Source organism: Curcuma longa, chromosome 2 (genome assembly GCF_044706935.1).
Source record: "Curcuma longa cultivar G26 ecotype Majalengka, Jawa Barat chromosome 2, ITB_CL_G26_1.1, whole genome shotgun sequence".
In the NCBI taxonomy this organism is placed as follows: Eukaryota; Viridiplantae; Streptophyta; class Magnoliopsida; order Zingiberales; family Zingiberaceae; genus Curcuma; species Curcuma longa.
This window is the reverse complement of record NC_133862.1, coordinates 12,855,886-12,874,755: the sequence shown is the minus strand read 5'-3', so window position 1 is coordinate 12,874,755 and position 18,870 is coordinate 12,855,886. Positions and strand designations below refer to the sequence as shown.

The 18,870-nt window shown below is 34.9% G+C and overlaps 1 protein-coding gene across 3 annotated transcripts; it reads left to right on the top strand.

Moving 5' to 3' along the window:
- Window positions 1–480: 480 nt before the first annotated feature.
- On the top strand, window positions 481–18,301 carry LOC141821258 (uncharacterized protein At5g03900, chloroplastic). Of its 3 annotated transcripts, none has more exons than XR_012601206.1 (14): window positions 481–951; window positions 6,392–6,499; window positions 6,601–6,704; window positions 6,846–6,929; window positions 9,356–9,425; window positions 9,511–9,576; window positions 10,457–10,546; window positions 10,903–10,968; window positions 14,707–14,849; window positions 15,954–16,040; window positions 16,123–16,186; window positions 17,456–17,599; window positions 17,692–17,941; window positions 18,045–18,301. XR_012601206.1 is itself a non-coding variant. In XM_074708664.1 (13 exons), the coding sequence occupies exons 1-13, from the start codon at window positions 526–528 to the stop codon at window positions 17,833–17,835; spliced, it is 1,596 nt and encodes a 531-aa protein (XP_074564765.1). In that variant the 5' UTR covers window positions 481–525; the 3' UTR covers window positions 17,836–17,980. The 3 variants fall into 3 exon arrangements, 1 of the variants encoding a protein (XP_074564765.1); XR_012601207.1 differs by having other exon boundaries at window positions 18,028–18,301; XM_074708664.1 differs by lacking the exon at window positions 18,045–18,301 and having other exon boundaries at window positions 17,692–17,980.
- Window positions 18,302–18,870: the final 569 nt, after the last annotated feature.

Here is an 18,870-nt window from a genome sequence, read left to right as displayed (position 1 = left end):
CGGGAGTCTATTGTGACAAACAACTCTTTTTATATACAAATATTATTAAAAATTTTTAACATAAATTCAAACTCAATCCAAAAATTTTAAACTCAAATCTATATAATCCGATCAAAATGAGAAAAAAAATTATTTTAAAAATAATTTTTATTTTTATTTTATTATTGTAATATTAATATTCTATTAAAACATCTTAATTTTTAAAATAAAATTTAATCTAATTTTTTAAAAATTTTAAATTTTAAATTCAAACCTGATCGAATTTAATTCAACTCAAATCCGATTAAAATATAAAAATTTTCGATTTATCCCATTGACAAATGAACACTTTTAATGAAACTAGATTGAATTAATAGATTCTAAGAATTAGAGATCTGAAATAAAAAATAATAATAATAATTAAAAAAATCGAGAGATTGGTAGCTTCGTTTTTGACCACTACTTCTTCTGTTCGACGTTGGCAAGAGGTGGAAATGATAAGGGGCTTTGAGCCCCAAATCTGACCTAATCCTCCTCCTCCAATCCATGGCTTCCATCTCCATCTCCTCCTCTTCCTCCACCACCTCCACGTCGCGCTCCCTCTGCTCCAAACCCTTTCTCCTCCTCCTCCGAGCCTCCACCCGCCGCACCGATCTCTCTTCTTCTTCTTCTTCTTCTTCCTCCTCCTTCCACTCGTCGGTTCGTTTCCGCATCGCTCTCAGATGCCCAACCTCCCGGATCCCGACTCCATCCGTCCGAGCCAGCTTCCAGGTGCCGGCGGGAATCCGTCCTGGCAGCACCGTGGAGACGGACAAGCTCCCATCCGACGTGCGCAACCTCGCCATGGAGGCAGTGGATTATTATGGCGCGCGGGTCACGATTGGCGACGTGGCTAGCAAGGCCGGGCTTAAGCTAAATGAAGCTGAGAGAGCACTGCAGGCACTCGCCGCGGATACTGGGGGATTCTTGGAGGTGAGCCGTGAGCGCACTTCTCTTTCTCATGATAACTATCATTCTAAGCTGTCACGAGTAGATTTGAGTTTGCTTTGTTCGTTTCTTACGATCCTTAACTTTTTTTCTACAATCGATTTCCCCTATAAGAGACTTGCTTAGAGAAGATTCTACATGTTCCCGATTGTATACGTAAAGTCACTCCAATAGTAGCACATCCTTTTACATAGTGGCGTTGCTGAGGTTTATGCCTGATACTAATTCCTATGTTTGGATTTAAGTATGAAAATAACAATTAAAGTCCTGTTACTCACACTTGGAATGGTGGAATTTTGGACACATTTTAGTATTACATTATATAATCTATAGTACATAGATTCTCAAGACATTTCAACCAATTTTTTTGTTCTATTTTCCAAACAAAAGAATTTAGTGGAATTAGATTTCCAGATTTTGTGAAATTTTACAATTCCAAACAAGCAAAGTGTCAACCTTCTCCTCTACTGAAATTTGTGTGTGTGTTAAGGTTGAGCTATGTTGAGTGATATTATTTGAAGGTGCTTGGAAAGCTGCTAGGTGAATGATGAACTGATTAAGGTTCTTTTCCAAAGGTAGGAAATTTAAACTAGGCATCACTTGATCAAGCATTTCATAAGAAATGCTAGGAAGAGCTTCATCTTTTGGACGTGTGCCTCAAGAAATAGAACATTCACTGCCTCCAATTAACAGAACTCATATATATATATATATATATATATATATATATATATTGTGGAAAATCACATGTTTTCTTAGTTTGAAACATCATTTGTCGGGAGAGTTTTAGTGCGACGAATGGCTTCTTACTTGGCGAGCACAGTTAGATGACCTTATGCAGCAATTTTTTTGTAATTTTCTCACTATCCTTATTTTAATTATTTTCTCCTTCTCTACCTGATTTTTCTTCAGATCAGTGTCTCCTTAATTTTCCTTCTCTCCCTTCTTGTTTGGAGCACAAACTATATTATGTTTTCTACCTACCTCCAATTTTTTTCTATACTATGGAAGCCTGTCAAAACATTTTCCTTATGTCTATTATTTTCTGCAACACACTTCTTTTCTAACATTGTAATAATTAGAATTGGTAAATTCCGAATAAATCCATTTGGTAAGATGACTTATTTTTCCAATTGTAAAGCTATTTATGCAAACTCTTCTTCTTTTTTTCTTTTTGTTTTCTTCTTTTGAATAATCACACTTTTCTTTCCTAATGGAGACTTCATTGTGGTAATAGAAGACTAACATCCTACAGTATGTTGATTATAATCTTACAATGATGGTAAAAAAAGTACTATTCATGCTTGCACTAACTTTTTAATTCCTATTTCTACCAAAAATATTGCTCTCCAGATAAATTTGTTTACTTCATAATTTTTAGAAGATAACTTTTATACTTCTTCCATGGACAATGACTTGTGCTGTCTATCGATACATGAACTTAGTGCCCATCATGTATACTAGTCTAGCATTTTCAGATTTGATAACATTGATGTCATGGTCCATTATAAGAGCATCACTCGGAGTTATCCCTCAACCTTACTTCACATATGTGCACACAATGAGTTAATTAAGATTGTCATTATATGATTTGCCAAATCTCGTACTAGATGAGTTGGATTAGTATCGACAAAAGTTGATTCAAATGTTTTTGAAAAATTGGTTATCTTAGGAATATTATTGGAGATGTTAAAAAAAGAATATGAGATTTGAAGATATTACCTACACATGAGATAGATTCCACTAGAAAATGAAATGAATAAAATTTGGCAAAATTCTAGCCAAAATGGATGAGATTGTTTAAAATTTAGTTTAGCTTGGTTGATTGACAAATTTGGGGATTTAGCAAACGTTTTGCCAATCCCAACTTGAGTCCCAGTTAGGTGAGAGAGTCTTCTTCACTTTTATTTATTCCAGCTTAAATTTCTTAGCCACGCCATTACTTGAGATTGTTATGAGATCGATATTTCTTCCTTGCTACTACTCATACATCACCATTAATTAGACCAAGCGCTATGTTTATTTCTCTTAGAGTGTTGATTGCGAGAAGATACTGTTGTCTGAGAGAAATCTTATAAATACGATCACAATGTTGTTTAGGCCCCAACTAAGCTTATAATATGAGATATCAAATAATAAACTAATTATATCAAATAAAATTTAATAATATTGTTATTGAGGGGAATTATTCTATGTAGGAATCCCATATAGCCTCCCTTTACCTTATATATGTACTATGACAAATATGGTCTATTACAAGGAGGTGATGATCTCATTAGATTGAACCTTAAGATAAATGTTTGGTCTCGTGTTTATGAGATAGATTAGTTGTTCTATTGCATCTTTGTACTAAAGAGAATGTCTAAATTAAAAGGGATCTGATATATCAAAAGAGTGAGAAACTCTCTGGATGTGCTAGAGTGTCTCTAAGGTGTGGAAACTGTACACTAACAAGGAGGTTCCTCAGATGGTGGATTAACATTACTAAAAGGAACAAGAGGTGTGTTATGAGGTAGGCAAAATTAGAATTTCCTAGACTAAAATAAAGATGGTATAGCGGGAAAGGAGTGTGCTTGAAAATGGTCACATCCAGAGACTACTAAAGAGATAAAGGTTTGTCGTGTTTCGAGAGAAAAATAGTGGTAACCTCCTTTTCACAGACGACCATAACCAAGTAAAATGCACTTGATGGATTTTGAACAACTTATTACAACCAGGGGAACTAGGTGAACAAAGTAAATACATCAAAAACTCTTGGTATAAGAGAATATATAATATTTTGTGGAAAAAGAATAGTAAAGGAAATTTGCTCGTGAAGTGTGGAGGATGCAATAAGATAACGTGCAGTGACATTATCCCAGAAAGAAATGGGACTTGCACGTGTAGAACTTAGTTTGACCAATCTTTAGATGGTGCTAATTCTTTATGTGGACATGAAGAACATCATGACTTGAGGGAAATGGCTGAAAAGAGCCAAGCAGGTATTCTCTAGCCTTATCATTGCATACACACTTAATGAAGATGACAAATTCTTTTTTGATTTTAGCATAAAATGTGGAGAAAACACTACATCATTCAAGAATAACTATCGATGAAGGTAAGGAAATATTGGAAACCAAAGTTAGAGCCGTCTTGACTTGGACCCTAGATGTCCAAATAAATTAAGGGAATGAGTGTGAATAAACTAAGGCATAGAGTGCAGGAGCACATTTACGAACACTATTTGGAGAAAAAAGGCCTAGTGTATTTAACAATCTTCACGTTCAAGAGCTGAAAAATTAGATAGATTGTGAATCATATAGTTCAAGCTTTGGAAGGAGGGATAACCAAGATGCCTATGAATGTGAATTTGGAAGGGTGCAGGTGTAGCTAAGAGAGTCAAAGACAATAGAGGGATATCCAGTTGCTATAATCCACTTGACTCATGCTCGGTACTAATTACCTTGTCTATCCTTGAATTCTAAATCAAAGTAGAGGTAACACTAAAGGTAATGAAACAATTCAATGATTAAGTTTGTCGATAGATAATAGATTCAATGGAAACTTAGAGATGTAAATATTGAAACAGATGTGGTGTAAGTGAAAGAGAAATTTCTAAAATGCCTTTAACTGATGAGTGAGACCCATTAGCTATCATGATATTGGTTGGATGTGTGAGTGGTGCGAGAGCAAAGAAAGAGGAAATAATACCAGAGGTATGTTCATAGGCTCTTGAGTCTGATCTAAGATCCAAAAGACGATCCAAATGCACAAAATTAGTTTACCCTAGAGATACCTCCATATATCTATGATGTGGACTAGTTGAGATGAAGCACTAATAGTAGTCTAGAGCTGAAGGAGCCTCTGAAACAACAACAATGGAATTGAGTTGAGCAACGTGAGAAGGATGACCACAAGGAGCTTTCACATTGCTAACTGGTTTACCAGAGTAATCCTCTCAATCTCACCATTGACCTTTTTCAAAGTTCAACATAATATATATCTCTTTATATATATTCTTGTCCAAGGTTGATCAACTTAATAACAGGACAATTACTAAGGAACCTTTGGCTTGTCTAGACTGAAGTGGATTTGATATTGAAGATTCTATAGGAAATGGTTAGAGCTCATGGAGGACTGAGTCTCCCTTGGACACAAGTGACAAAGATCATTGCCTTTGGATACTTTCGACATGTTGGAGCCAACGTCACGGAGATACAATGCAGAAGAAACAATGTGTTTGTGGCTCATTTGTGCTTGGTGTGATCTCAAGGTCAACATGCATAGAGAGAAACCCAAACGTGAAGCTTTGGCTGTGGCAAATGGTGGAGACAAGATCGTACAAGAAAAGATATTAGGTTGCTGCATGTGATGGAGACAAGACCATGTAGAGGGAGAGAGACCCACATGTAGAGAAACCTCAATTGGATAGTGTAGAAGAATTGCCCACTGCTTCAAAGCTCCAGCAATGTGCAACATAACCTAGACAATGTTGGTGCTCAATAGACCTTGAAATGACACATACGATGACTGAGACGAGAAATGAAAATTCTGAATGTTGGGATGGACTGATGGTCATGAAGGGACAAGCAACTTTGATTCCATGTTGTGGGGAATAATTCCACATAGGATTCTAAGGAGCCCCGCTCTACCTCATATAGGTATTAAAACAAATATGGTATATTACAAGAGAGTCCTTTACCCAATACATATTTACACTTGGACCATTTGTCCATAACAAATCTAGTACATTTTGATTTTATTATAGCTTATAATGCATTTTTTAATTTATTGTTTACATAGTAATAGATATGATTTATATTTATTAATGATCTGTACTTATATATTTATACTAGTGATCTACTATTACCCAATAGTTTTAAAATATAATTTTATCAAATAGTAACACTAATATGATACTATTAACTTGATGATGATAACAATATGCCTTAATATTGTAATAGTGGTAATATCTTATCTACTTCCAACTTCATTCGTTCTAATATGAATTATTTATAATATATGTTGTTAAGTATATGCTATTTGATGAAATATTATGTACATTCTTATCATGATTGAACACTATTATATAAAGCCTTTTTTTCCTTAACAATTCTGGTTCCACCTTTTCTGCCAATCCAATCTATATTTTACGTTTGTTGACCATTCGATTCCGACCTCAATACTGATCTTGATAACCATTGTTGAGATTTCTTTGATTATATGGTGATTAAAGTTCTTGACCCTCTTGTCTATCCAAACTCTCAGCCTGCCTTGTATAGGAGAAACACTTCTATTACAATTATTGGAACTCTTGTCTACTATACTATATCCTTTATCTGGGTATTTAGGTGTTTACTATTATTATTTCACAATGTCGTATCACCTCATGCATCTGTTCCGTTAAACTTATGATTCTAATCTTGATGAAAGTTCCTGTATGTAGGTTTCAGATGATGGTGATGTGTTATACACGTTTCCAAAGGATTACCGTTCTAAGCTTTTGGCAAAGTCTTTTAAGATGAAAGTTGAACCTTTTCTTAACAAAATGAAGGTACTGTGTTTCCACTGCTCAAATGTCTTAATATATTTGTTATCTCCAGTGTCTTATAAATTGTTTGTGCTGAGCACACTCTATTTTGATGTTGTTGGCAGACAGCTGCAGCTTATTTAGTTAGAGTATCATTTGGCACTGCACTTATTACCTCAATAGTGCTTGTGTACACAACAATTATTGTCCTTGCTTCTTCTAGTCGGAGGTCCAATTCTTTTGTCATTAGTCTAATAATCTTTATCTTAACCTTTCAAATTTCCTATTACCAATTTTATCATTTAGACAAGTTCTTTGTCGAGAGTTTTTAGTATGTTGAGAAAATCCTACATTCTCTTGTTCATTATAGTGAAGGTGAAAATGGTCGTGGTAGACGAGGAAGATCGTATGATTCTGGCGTTACATTTCTCTTTCGCCCATCTGATTTATTCTGGTAAGTTCTTGAGCTCCAATTTCATGCTGATTTTTCAGCTCTTATGTGATTCTGACGGCTATAGAAACTTGCATCTGAATCTCCTACTTCGTGAAGAGATTGTATATGGGAAAAATGAAATTATATTTCATTTATGCTCTGGCTACAGATCAAGTCAAGTAGACTTCTAGGTTGTGGTTTCCTAGTAACCTCCATCTTAAAACTAATTAATTATGCCCTCCCTCTGCTTGGGGTCACCCTATGTTGTAAAAATAGAGGGTTAGATATATCTATGGTTTATGCCTTAATGGATTAGTATTTAATAGGAGGAAGAAGAGATGAAGGCACAGGATATGGAAAGTTACACATAATTATGAGTCTAAAAACTAGTTTTTATTATCACCAATTTTCTCCAATATTAGTTTAGTACTTTTAACAATTTAATGGGCTTCTATAGTCTATCTGGTTACATTTTCCAAAATTCAGCTAAATAAGAAATTGAAATGATAAAATCTGAAGATTTGTTTGTGTACTGAATTTACAACAACAACTTTACAACTTGTCTCTCAATTTTTTGGGATTGACTGCCTTACCTTGTGATTGAGCTCATGTATTACCGCATCATTAATAATAACTGGGTAATTTTGATCCTTTTAATGTTGTCAAGAAAAGTTTAATTCTCCCTTTACTCTCACAATCTTCAATTGATTCAACTGGTTTATCATTATTGTCTCACATTTTTCCATTTAGAGGAGGCACACATATCTCCTAGTTTTAAAACATATTTTCTTACTCCTAGTATCCATTTTAAAATTCATCTTTTCTAAATTATTTGTGTTTTTACTTAGGTTTAACATAGATGGTTGGATCATATTTCTTCTTTAGCCTAAAGGGAACAAGACAATTGCACAATAATTGAAAGCCCCCTCCGAATGCGATCCAACATTTGTCCTATGAATAATGTGTTCATGAACTTCTCTTGTTATGGAATAATTGATTCCTGATATTTGAAACTTTTATTTATATAAAGAATTTCCACTGAAAAAAAAAGTTTTGACTGCCCATTATTGTTAGTATTTTTTTTTTTTTGCATTTTCTTTTGTTGTCTCTAAAGTTGTATTTCATATATGTAGTTTTAATTCATCTTAGCTTAAAAACTTTAGTTTCTAAAATTTGTTTCCATACTTTAATTTCCAAATTATTCTGTAACTCATAATCAGCACAACATCATATGCTGATATATGTCATGGCAAGTTCATTCAATACTAATATAAAAAGAGGACTTAAAGATGATCACTAACATAGTTCTACAACAATAAGTATTTTATTAATCTTACTCTTTATTTTTAGAAAAGATAGCTATAAGCCCTACAGTTGTGTTATTTCATGCATCATCGTCGTTGGTTAAGTCTTAACAGATCATTTCATGCATCTTCGATTGAACCTCCATGCGATTTTGTACATATTGTCTCCAATTGACCCTCCATGTGAGTCACTCCGCATGTGCATCATTCCATGAATGTCATGTGTGTCATTCAACGGACATTTAAAGACAAATCTCTCCTCTTCTCGTTGCGTGCATCATTCCATGATCATTTCAAGATGGCCTTATTCTCTCCTCTCTGTGTGCATCATTTTGTGGACTTCTTGTTTCATTTTGGGAATTATCTCCATGCCTTTATTATGTGGGCTTCTCGAGTCTCTCGTCCACATGAGTATTATAGGTTGTATCCTTGAATATATTTGTAATTTCTATTGTATATTCAAATCAACTTAAGAAGGGGTTTTGGAGCATTATGTAAATGTGTAATTTCTATTGAAATATTCTAATATATCAATAATATTTATATAAAGTTTGAGGGAGCTAACCTACAACTCCTCTAAAATTATCATTCATTGATTGCAGCTGCTATCATAATTATTAGCACATTGCTAAGATTTTTACTCATATGCTTACAAAGGAACAAAGAGTCGAAGGGTTAGATACAAGGAGGTGCAAATGAAAACAGGAGTTAACCACAGTTACTTCTAATCATGGTGATTTTTGTAAGGATGACCTTGAATAAGTCAATGTACTCATTAACAGAAACTGGGGGCTTATCATTCATCATGGCGGATGTGATGAAGATGGATTTGATTAAGTCCTAATTATTACTTGTTAACTGAAACTGGGTTTGTTATCATTTGCCAATTAGCTAGAGTCTGAACTTCAGAAGAAAACAAGAAAATTTATCAAATAACATGAGGTGTGAATACATGTGCCATAGGTGAGAAGGTTCATTTCTGATAAAATTTAAAAAGTTTGACTCTGTTTGTCAATCAAATGAACACTTGTGTTGCATAAACATGTTTGAAAGAGAAGAAGGCTAATTAATACATTTCATTTATTGATGCTTATCGCTTTTCTGTGATGGAGTCTCATTTATAACCATGAATCACCTATGCAGGTACTGGGACATGAATTACTACAGAAGGCGGCAGATGAGACAAGAGGGTGGAATGAATTTTGTTGAATCTGTAATAAGAAAGGGTTGATCATATGTTTGTCTTTATTTTGGTCAAGTTGCTTCCAAGTGCTGTGAATAATGCTCTCAATTTGTAGGTTTTCTCATTTGTATTTGGTGATGGGGATCCCAATCAGGGTCTTGAAGAAGAGAGATGGAAGCTGGTAATTTTGTTGAAAATTTCTATATTACTATTTTTGTTTAAGTTGAACACAAGGATTGAAATCTCGTGCCATATCGGATGATACGCACGAAAAATTTCATTCCGCCGAGGTACCGGCACCGGCACAGCGCCGACACAGAAATTCCGGTCGAAGAACGCCTCCAGAGGCGTCGCCTGGGCTCAACGACGCCGCCGGAGGCCCCGCTCGGGGCCGGCGACGCTGCCGGGGCCCGGCGATGCTCCGCGCGGGCCACGCGCACTGATCGCGCGGCGCTGTCCGCGATTTTTTTTTGTTTTTAAAACTTAGGATTTAATTAGGTTTTAATAATCAATGCCTAGCTATAGTTCAAAGTTGTAGTTCGGGATAATTTAAATAGGCTTTATTAAAACCTATAAAATTATCAAAAAAATTATTTTTTTTTTTTAAATATTTATATTAAATTTTTTATTTTAATTAATATATTTTATATTTTAAAAATACCGAAACTATACTGGCACGGTACGATACGGTATCGAAACTGTATCGTTCTGGTCCGGGACCGAAACTTCGGCACGGCTAGATATTTTAAACCTTGGTTGAACACTTGATATTCTCTACACTTTTATGCCAATGGTTTCAATATAATTAGGCAGTGCTCACTTTTCACATCAAGAGGTTATGACTAATCATCAACAAATCAAGCTGTATACTGCCCTGTTCAAATAGCACTTGTACATAATAATATGTACTTATGAGATATTTACCTAAGAAATAGACTACTAGAACCAATTTGTTTCTGGTGACAACTCTGTCTCTGCTACCCAATATTCTTACTTCTATGTTCTGTTGATCCATTGATCAAGAGGTCAACTATACATAAGTTGGTATCTGTCATTGCCAGATAGGACAATATATCTCCTCAAACGGTGGTGTTGTTGCAGCAGAAGAACTTGCTCCATATCTAGATGTACCTCCGATTGATGAGACGCAGGTATGCGGTTATCTTAATGCAGCTCTTTCATTGTCTGCCAATGAGAATAGAACCTCAGAAACCCAAAGTTCATCCATCATTTGGTACTACACATGATCCCATTGTTATACATAGAAGGCATTGCACTAATTCTGGAATCTAGGTACCCACCATACGAAGGATTGTAGAAATATCTGTTTTATGGATCCATCTCCATTGATTCTTTTATTAGTTTTCATTATTTATCTTCTGTAGCTAATCCATCTGACAGATCTGTGCATAGTATTTGCAAACACCCACATTTTTAGCGGATGCATTTAAGCTCAGTAGTCCTGTATTCCTTTCTGTACTTGATGTATTCAATTTGTGAATCACAGGATGATGAGGCATTTATCCTACCTGTGCTATTAAGATTTCAGGGGTATCCAGAAGTGGATGACGAGGTCTGGGAATCTGTACCATATTCTTAATATTTTAGTCATGTTAGTTAAGATGATACTATATATTAAATTGGTTGATCCTATTCTAGGACTGGGGGAGTATTACTCTAGAATTCATTTCTGGTTAAAATTATTCTAGTTCATTTTGCTTTTTTCTCATCTTGATTCTGCTAAATGCCACCAGCGGATTGATTTTGATCAATATTCCCCTGACACCATGAACAACACGCTACATTGAACATACAATGCAACAATTAACTAAGTTTTGCATCTATTAAGGGAATCTACACTGCTATCAGCATAATATTTGCCAACTGGTTAAAACCAATCACTGAGCATGGTTGGACCATTATTTTGGTGTTACCTCCAACACTCCCATTGTGTGATGGTGATGGTACATGCTTATGCTCCAACACGTGTATGACTGCCAAAGGTTACCGGTGTGAGATGTGCTTGGCAGATCACTCTCTCCTACATGGCCAATGTGTTTAAAGATATAACACTGGCTGCTAAGATAGTGCAGATATAATCTAATAGACCAAAACTGTATTCACTATAGAGTCTTTGTAAACATCTTATTCACAATAGTCAACATCCACTAAAGGCTTCATACACAATATATTATTATCCTTAGTAAGTCGTCATTCACAAGTAAACCATTCAAATATGCTAGTTCATGTACTACCCTCCAGGTTCCAACCAAAGACAATGAGCTCTAACATTAACATAGATGTCAATGTACCAACACTAACATAACAAAATGACATCATGTTATAGATCAAAATAACTAAATTAACCTACACTACCACACAACATATAAATCCAACCATGTAAATAAGAATTTTAACTAGTGTTTAATAACCCATATAAATTGATACTCACATAAGGGTCTAACGTCGTATAATTTAAAACATGTTACTGAATATTATTCATAGAATTCCATTATGTATGCAAATCATGAAAAGTCAACATCAGTATGAACAAAGGTGTAAGAGCAAAATGGCACCAGAACAAGCCAAACAAATAGAATAATGAATTAACTCTGGACTTTTCATTATTGAAACTAGCTATCCAAAATAACATTGTTTTGTTAGTGCGTCCTGGTGGCGCATGAGGACAACCAGCACACATAGGCATCAGGCAATTTGCACAAGCAATAGACAAGGTGTGAAGCAGGCGACAGACAATGAACAAGCAGGTGATGGACAATGCACTAGGCACCAAGCAGCACGTAAGAGGAGGCAGGAAGCATGTATAGGCGGTGTCCTAGGGTAGCCAGCAGTTTATGAACATGCTGTTTATAGGCAAAATGTGATGCAAGTAGACAACAAGTGACGTGAGTAGGTGGAATGTGGCATGAGCAACAAGGAACAAGCAGGCATCATGAGATGTGTTTTGGTAAAAGATGCACAGGCAACACACTGTCAAAAGGCAAACAACAAGTTTTATGCAACTGTTGTGTTGCTCAAGGGCAACAGGCCACGCACAGGTGTGGCTGAGTACACAAGACAAGGACAGGAAAATTGCATGTGGCTTTGCAAGATTAGAAGAGGATAGTGGGGCACCATTGTTCATAGGGAGGGGGATACATCATGTGGGTAATGAAGGAGAAAAGGGCTTTTAACCAACCAAGTAACCCTACCTCCTCACTTAGTCCAGAATTGGTTTTAGTTGGTTCAAGCATAAAACCTCAATCCAAGTCCAAATCGAGCTTGGGTTTATCCCAATACACATTGTTCAATTTACAAGTGGTTCAACTATTTGTTGGCTTAACCAAGGTTTAAAATCTGAAGTCATGCTGATGTTTTGGATGTTGACTAGAATGATATTGGACCAACGCCAATGTTTTGAAGTATGGTGTGGAAACTTGGAGGAGAAATGGAAAAGAAGAAGAGAACACAAGTATATACCTAACTTTGGACTTTGTGTACTATCCAAAATGGTATCAGTTTGACATTGTACTACAATGTGTGGGCACAAACTACAAAAAAAATATTATTTTAATTTATCTTGATACATTTTGTAGCATGTCAATGGTGTCAAATGTTACTATGATACAATATTCATCAACATGATTGACATAGCGATACAGTGTCAAGGGTGTCAAATGTTAGAATGGCATAATATTAATCGACATATTGACACAGTAACATAGGATATACTAGTTGTGCTAATTAGTATCGAGTTTTATTAATTTATCAGAATGATACCTTTTAACCGTACCATTTGACACAATACGACATTTTAAATCATGGACTTAACTTGAACACGAACCAAATTCAAATGGCATTTAAGCACTTTGGTTTAACTAAAAAACACTTGTTTAGGGTATCATGTCCCTACTTCACTCTCCAAAACTCTATTAAATCTCGATGTGTAATAGAGATGATAGCCAAGAATTATCATAAGAGAATTAACACTTTTATGAGAATTGGTGTTATAAGTTCATTTTGCAACCAAACATAAGAATAATTATTGCATGAGAATTCATAAAGAATAGAAGGCCGCGTTCAAAAAAATGCACCATTCGGAAGGGCAATAGTGATGTTAGAGTTACTTGGGCCATGCTAGAAGACCTTGTGCTTGTGTCTTATGCCAAGCTAGACAATGTTAGTTTGCGTTTGCCTATGTAACTCTGTAATGGCCCAACCATATCAAAGTGCTTCTTGATCAAGTTTATGGGTTAGAAGACAAACTTATACCCTTTGTTAGAACTGGAGCTTTTACATGGTTGGCTCGCTTCTTTGTCTTCGCATAACTACAGTTACATGCTTTGGTTACCTACTCCTTACTATGCTTGCACTTGGCATGAGATGAAATTTTTTTTGTAAGAAAGCATTGATCAAATCTTTCATATTTAATTTGTCATAGTTCCTTGACTTTTTTGAATTCCTGGAGAATGGAGAAAAAAAATATTTTTACAGTATACATTGGCATCATATTGTTGGAATAAGGTTCATTATGCAAAAACAGGCTATTTAGCAATTGTTCTGATTAATGGCTGTTTACAGTATACTCAGTTAATCTTTCTATTATGCATATTGCGTTATGCTTAGATGAGCAAACTTTTAACAGGTAACATAGTAGCAAAGTTCAGAAGATTGATACACTAAACCTGATGACCGTACTTATATGCTACTCTTTTAATTAGTCATCACAAAATATATTTGCACCTAATGTCTCTGAGGTCCTATGCCCCAATCTCACTTTAATTACTCTGTCATAGTGTTAAAGATGATTCTATACCAACAAAAGCACAATAATAATGATAACTATAATAACAATAATGATGACAACAACAACAATGATATATGCTTGTCAGAACAAAATATATATCTGTTCTATTTGAATTGGAAGGCGAAAAAAATGGAGACAAATTTCCTAATGCAAAAGATTTCCCTTATTGTAGGAGGGTGAGATATTTGGAAAGAGTTTCTCAACTACCTAAATTGGAAGAGAAAATCTCCCTTGAAACACAAGCATTGAGGATATTTGAACGTTTGTCAAGTGCTCCTGGAAGAATAAAAACTCTGTTTTTAAAATTTTTGTGATTTGTTTTTGACAATAATGCAATTCTTTTTTAGGATCTTGGTTTTGCTGATACAAGGCAACTTGGAATTGAATATATACTATACCTATTTTGTTAGAAAAATATTCTTTTATTGTGTTTGAATGAAAAAATAATACAAAATTATCTATTTTGAATGGTCCACTTCTCTTATCAGTATACAATTCCACCAGGGAAATATTCTTTATCGATTTCCATCATTGCAACGAACTGCTTCATTTCGAAAGGTTGGTAAAAAGGAATATGTTGGCAAAAAGTGGGCTGAGTGGATTAATGGTGTTGAAAAATATTTTGAGGAAAAGAAATGGAAATTCAGGTTTGTCTTCTCATATGAAATTCCATTAGATTTTGTGTTATTTGAGGCATCAAATATTCCATCAGTAGCGATCTTTATCCTATGATGACTTCAGATTTATTAAATCATTTAGTCCTGCATAGAAGGGTTTGTCAGTAGGTTGCTTGTATTATATTTTCTTCTCCGCATTTGGGCCACTTGAAGTTATCTATAATTATCTTATTGCTCTCAGAGTATCTTGTTTAGCTTATCTATGAGAAATATATATCTTTGAAACAATTTATTTACATCATGTAATTCAGTCCCATGATGTAAATAAATTGTTTCAAAGATATATATTTCTCATAGATAAGCTAAACAAGATATATATCTTTGAAACAATTTATTTACATCATGTAATTCAGTCCTAGAAGGGGAGCCTTGGCGCAACGGTAAGGTTGCTGCCATGTGACCTAGAGGTCACGGGTTCAAATCCTGGAAACAGCCTCTTGCCAAAGGCAAGGTAAGGCTGCGTACAATGGATCCTTTCCCCGGACCCCGCATGGCGGGAGCTTCGTGCACCGGGCTGCCCTTTTTTCATGTAATTCAGTCCCACATTTTTCTTAGAAACTTGAGCCTGACATAGATTAAAGTTGAGGAAGTCATTCTGTTGAAATCTATAAGCAACAAAGTACTTTTAAATTTAGCAGGTTTTCTGGAGTCAAATTACTATGGTGTTAGCTGGCATAATGGTACTTCTGTTTTTCTATCTCTTACCTTGATAAATTATAATTTCAATAGAACAGACATTTCATTCTAAATTGTTTTTATTGAGACATGGGAAAAAGATGCTCTAGCAGATGCATTTTCTCTCTAATAATGGGACACTAGCATTCCTTTCTATTGGTTTTTGTTATGGATATTTAGCTATTCAACACATTGGCATAACCAGCGCATGCTTGATAATTTTTTTTCTCAGTTCTTTATTTTGTTTAGATCGTTTTCTTACGATCAAACTTTTCTAACCTATTAAATCAGTATGCAAAAAGCCATCAGTATCCTCCATATTCTTTGTTAAGGCAGAACTAAGCATTGGGAACTAGATCTGATGGTGATGCAGTAAGAGATGTTTTGTCTTTTTTGCAGTGAAATTGGGGCTTCTGAGAAAGCAATGGTTATAGGTTTGGGAGCATTTAACCTTTTTGGAGTTATTGTCCTTGGTAGCATGCTAAAGTACCAAACTTATCCTTCATCTTAGTGTGATAATATTCATAATCTTATGAGTTTATTTGAGAGTTGATTTTTGGATATGAAGGGATGCTTCGATTGCACCTCAGGGACTGGTTTCTTTTGTTTCCCAGATATTTCCTTTACTACAGGTTGGTCTTTATTTGCTATCTTACATACATATAACTTGGTTCCAACATCTTCATTCATTCCGTGAAGTTCTCTTTGCATTGGTGAAACATACTGTCAGAGAAATATTGTTGGTAGTTGTTACCAGTCACCGAGGTCAGATTTGATTTTTTTTTTCAGTTACTTTCAGGTATATAAATCAGTAAACCAACAGGTATATTGAACTTTAGGTAATAATTACACAAGGTATTTCAAACTTGTAGAGTGCTTCAGCAGATATCACTATCTTGAGATGAACAAGTAATAGACAAGCTATATAATATCAATTAGATCTTAAGCATAAGAACACTGAATAACTTGCTGGATCAATGAGTTTTTTGCCGGGATAATAGAAAATTAATGAAGATATTTGTGAAATTCTTCAATATACAGGGATTATTAGTTAAATAGTTAAAGTTCAATTAAGTGTTTCACATTTCCATTTTTGAGATACAGATGATGCCCATTTTAAGCACAAGACTTGATAGCAAATATCTAAACATTTTTTTTTATCGTCAAACAAAATCAGAGTGAAACATGTCCATTGCATTAAGGAATGCATTGCGAGTACCCACAAAAGCATTATAGATATATACAAGAGCAATTACCCTAACAGTGCCCCTAGTAACAATAATTTTCCAATAACACACCCATGCTAATTTTTCAAAATGATGCCCCTCCCCTCAGAATGGATGAAAATATCCCCAAGTCTCTTTCCTAGCAAGCTTGACTTAATTGGACTGATGTCATCCTCTAGATTGTGTGGAGCTGCCACTGGTGCTGGTGCTGTAGGCAGAAAGCATGAATTTGGTGTGGATGAAGTGGCAGAAGCGTGGATCTATTGCGTTGGATCTGCTCGTGTTCATGACGCCTTGTTTGGCCTTTGCTTCATTGCAAAGAATCATTGGGAAAGGCTTCAAGACGTTCGGGCTTAGCCCCACTGCTAGCCGCATATAGGTGACCCAAATTGAGAGACATCAGCGTTTGAACGACAATAGGACATGTTTGAAGCAGCAGATTGGGAAGGAGGCAGACAACACTCCAAAATGGGGGTATTTTTATTCATTCAGGGGTGAGAGAGACTTATTTTGAAAAAACAAAGGCAACTCGAAGTGCAATTTGAGAATTATTAATTAATAATGGTTCTTCTAGGGCAATTGCTCTATATATAATTCATGACACTTATACTCTCCTTAGCTTGTTTATAAAACTTACCCCCACAACAGTTTCTAATCATGGATTACTTTGTGTAGATATATGCTGGATCTTTTTTCACTATACCTTTGATCAGATGGTTCCTGCTGCTAAGGACTAACCAAAGTATTGAGAAGAGAAACCGAGCCAGGAAACAGCGGGCTCAAATACTTGACAGGCCAGATCCATCTCTAAGAAGGAAGGTAATTATAAGTAACAGATTCTTCTTTAGAATCACTGTGTTCCTACTTTCTAATGAATCAGATGTTTTATATAGCTTCTCTTGAATTTGTAGTTGCTAAATGCTCGAGATATGTCACAGCAAACGACAATTAGCCCGGATAGGATTGTCTATACCACTGAGAAAGATTTCATTGACCAAGATTACGAGGGTAGAGATTGGGACGAGAGATTTAGAGAGCTTGAAAAATCTGACTGAGCTAAACCCAGATTTCTCTACCTGACACTGTACATTGAGCAGATTTGTTGTTCTCTGTCTATATAGGGAGCACTGTTGAAAGAGAATAATATTACCATTTCAGTTGGTAAGATCAATATATGATCATCATCCCATTACTTTGCCATGTTCCTAATTCTCCCGGATCTTTTGTGTGTGTGTGTGAATGTGCAGCGTTTCAACTTCTTCAGATGATGTGTCAGCCTCTATTTCAGTATTTTGTGGACAACTAATGTTGCAGAGCCAAGGACAACGTCAGAAAGCTACCAGTCGTGTATTGACTTTTAGTCTGTGTTTCCCTTCGCATAAAGATTTCTTTATTCACAGGAGAATAAAGACGAGGTAAGAAATAAAGCAAACTTTCTAAATTGTACTTTTGAGTTTTGGTTTTTTAGTAGGTGTTTCACACTTTATTTTTGTTTAAAACGTACCCTTAGATGTCTTCTAATCTCGGCAAAATAATAGTCTTTTTTTTACAAATTTTATGGTAAACCTTTTCTTTCTTTCTTTCTTTCTTCATCTGTATTATTCTTCTTCTTCATTTATCTTTTCTTTTATATATATTTCCATGTATTTGTGTTTACTATTTATCATTCATGTAAAATCAATTTTATGACTTATCTATTAAACATGTAAAAAATCATAGGACTCCCATCTCTTTTTGAGATTTTTTTTAAAAAAATTGTCCAAAATTAATATATAGGCATGATTAATTTTACAAATAAGCATTCTGTTACTCTTTGAAACATTTTTGGCTTTTATGCTTTTATTTTTTAACGCATAAAGTATCAATTTAAAAATAACACCATTGTTATGTTCCTTAAAACCTCATTTAATTCTTTTATTTTTAAAATTTTAATTAATTCTAATTAAAATTATTATGTTTTAATTAAAATTAAAATACAAACTCAAACTTGTAATGAATCTGTTGTATTTGAATTACTAGTGATGTTGGACTGTCAGACCGTGAGCCTTTGTGTTTTTCGAAGTTACTTGATGGTTAGTATGTGAAATTAG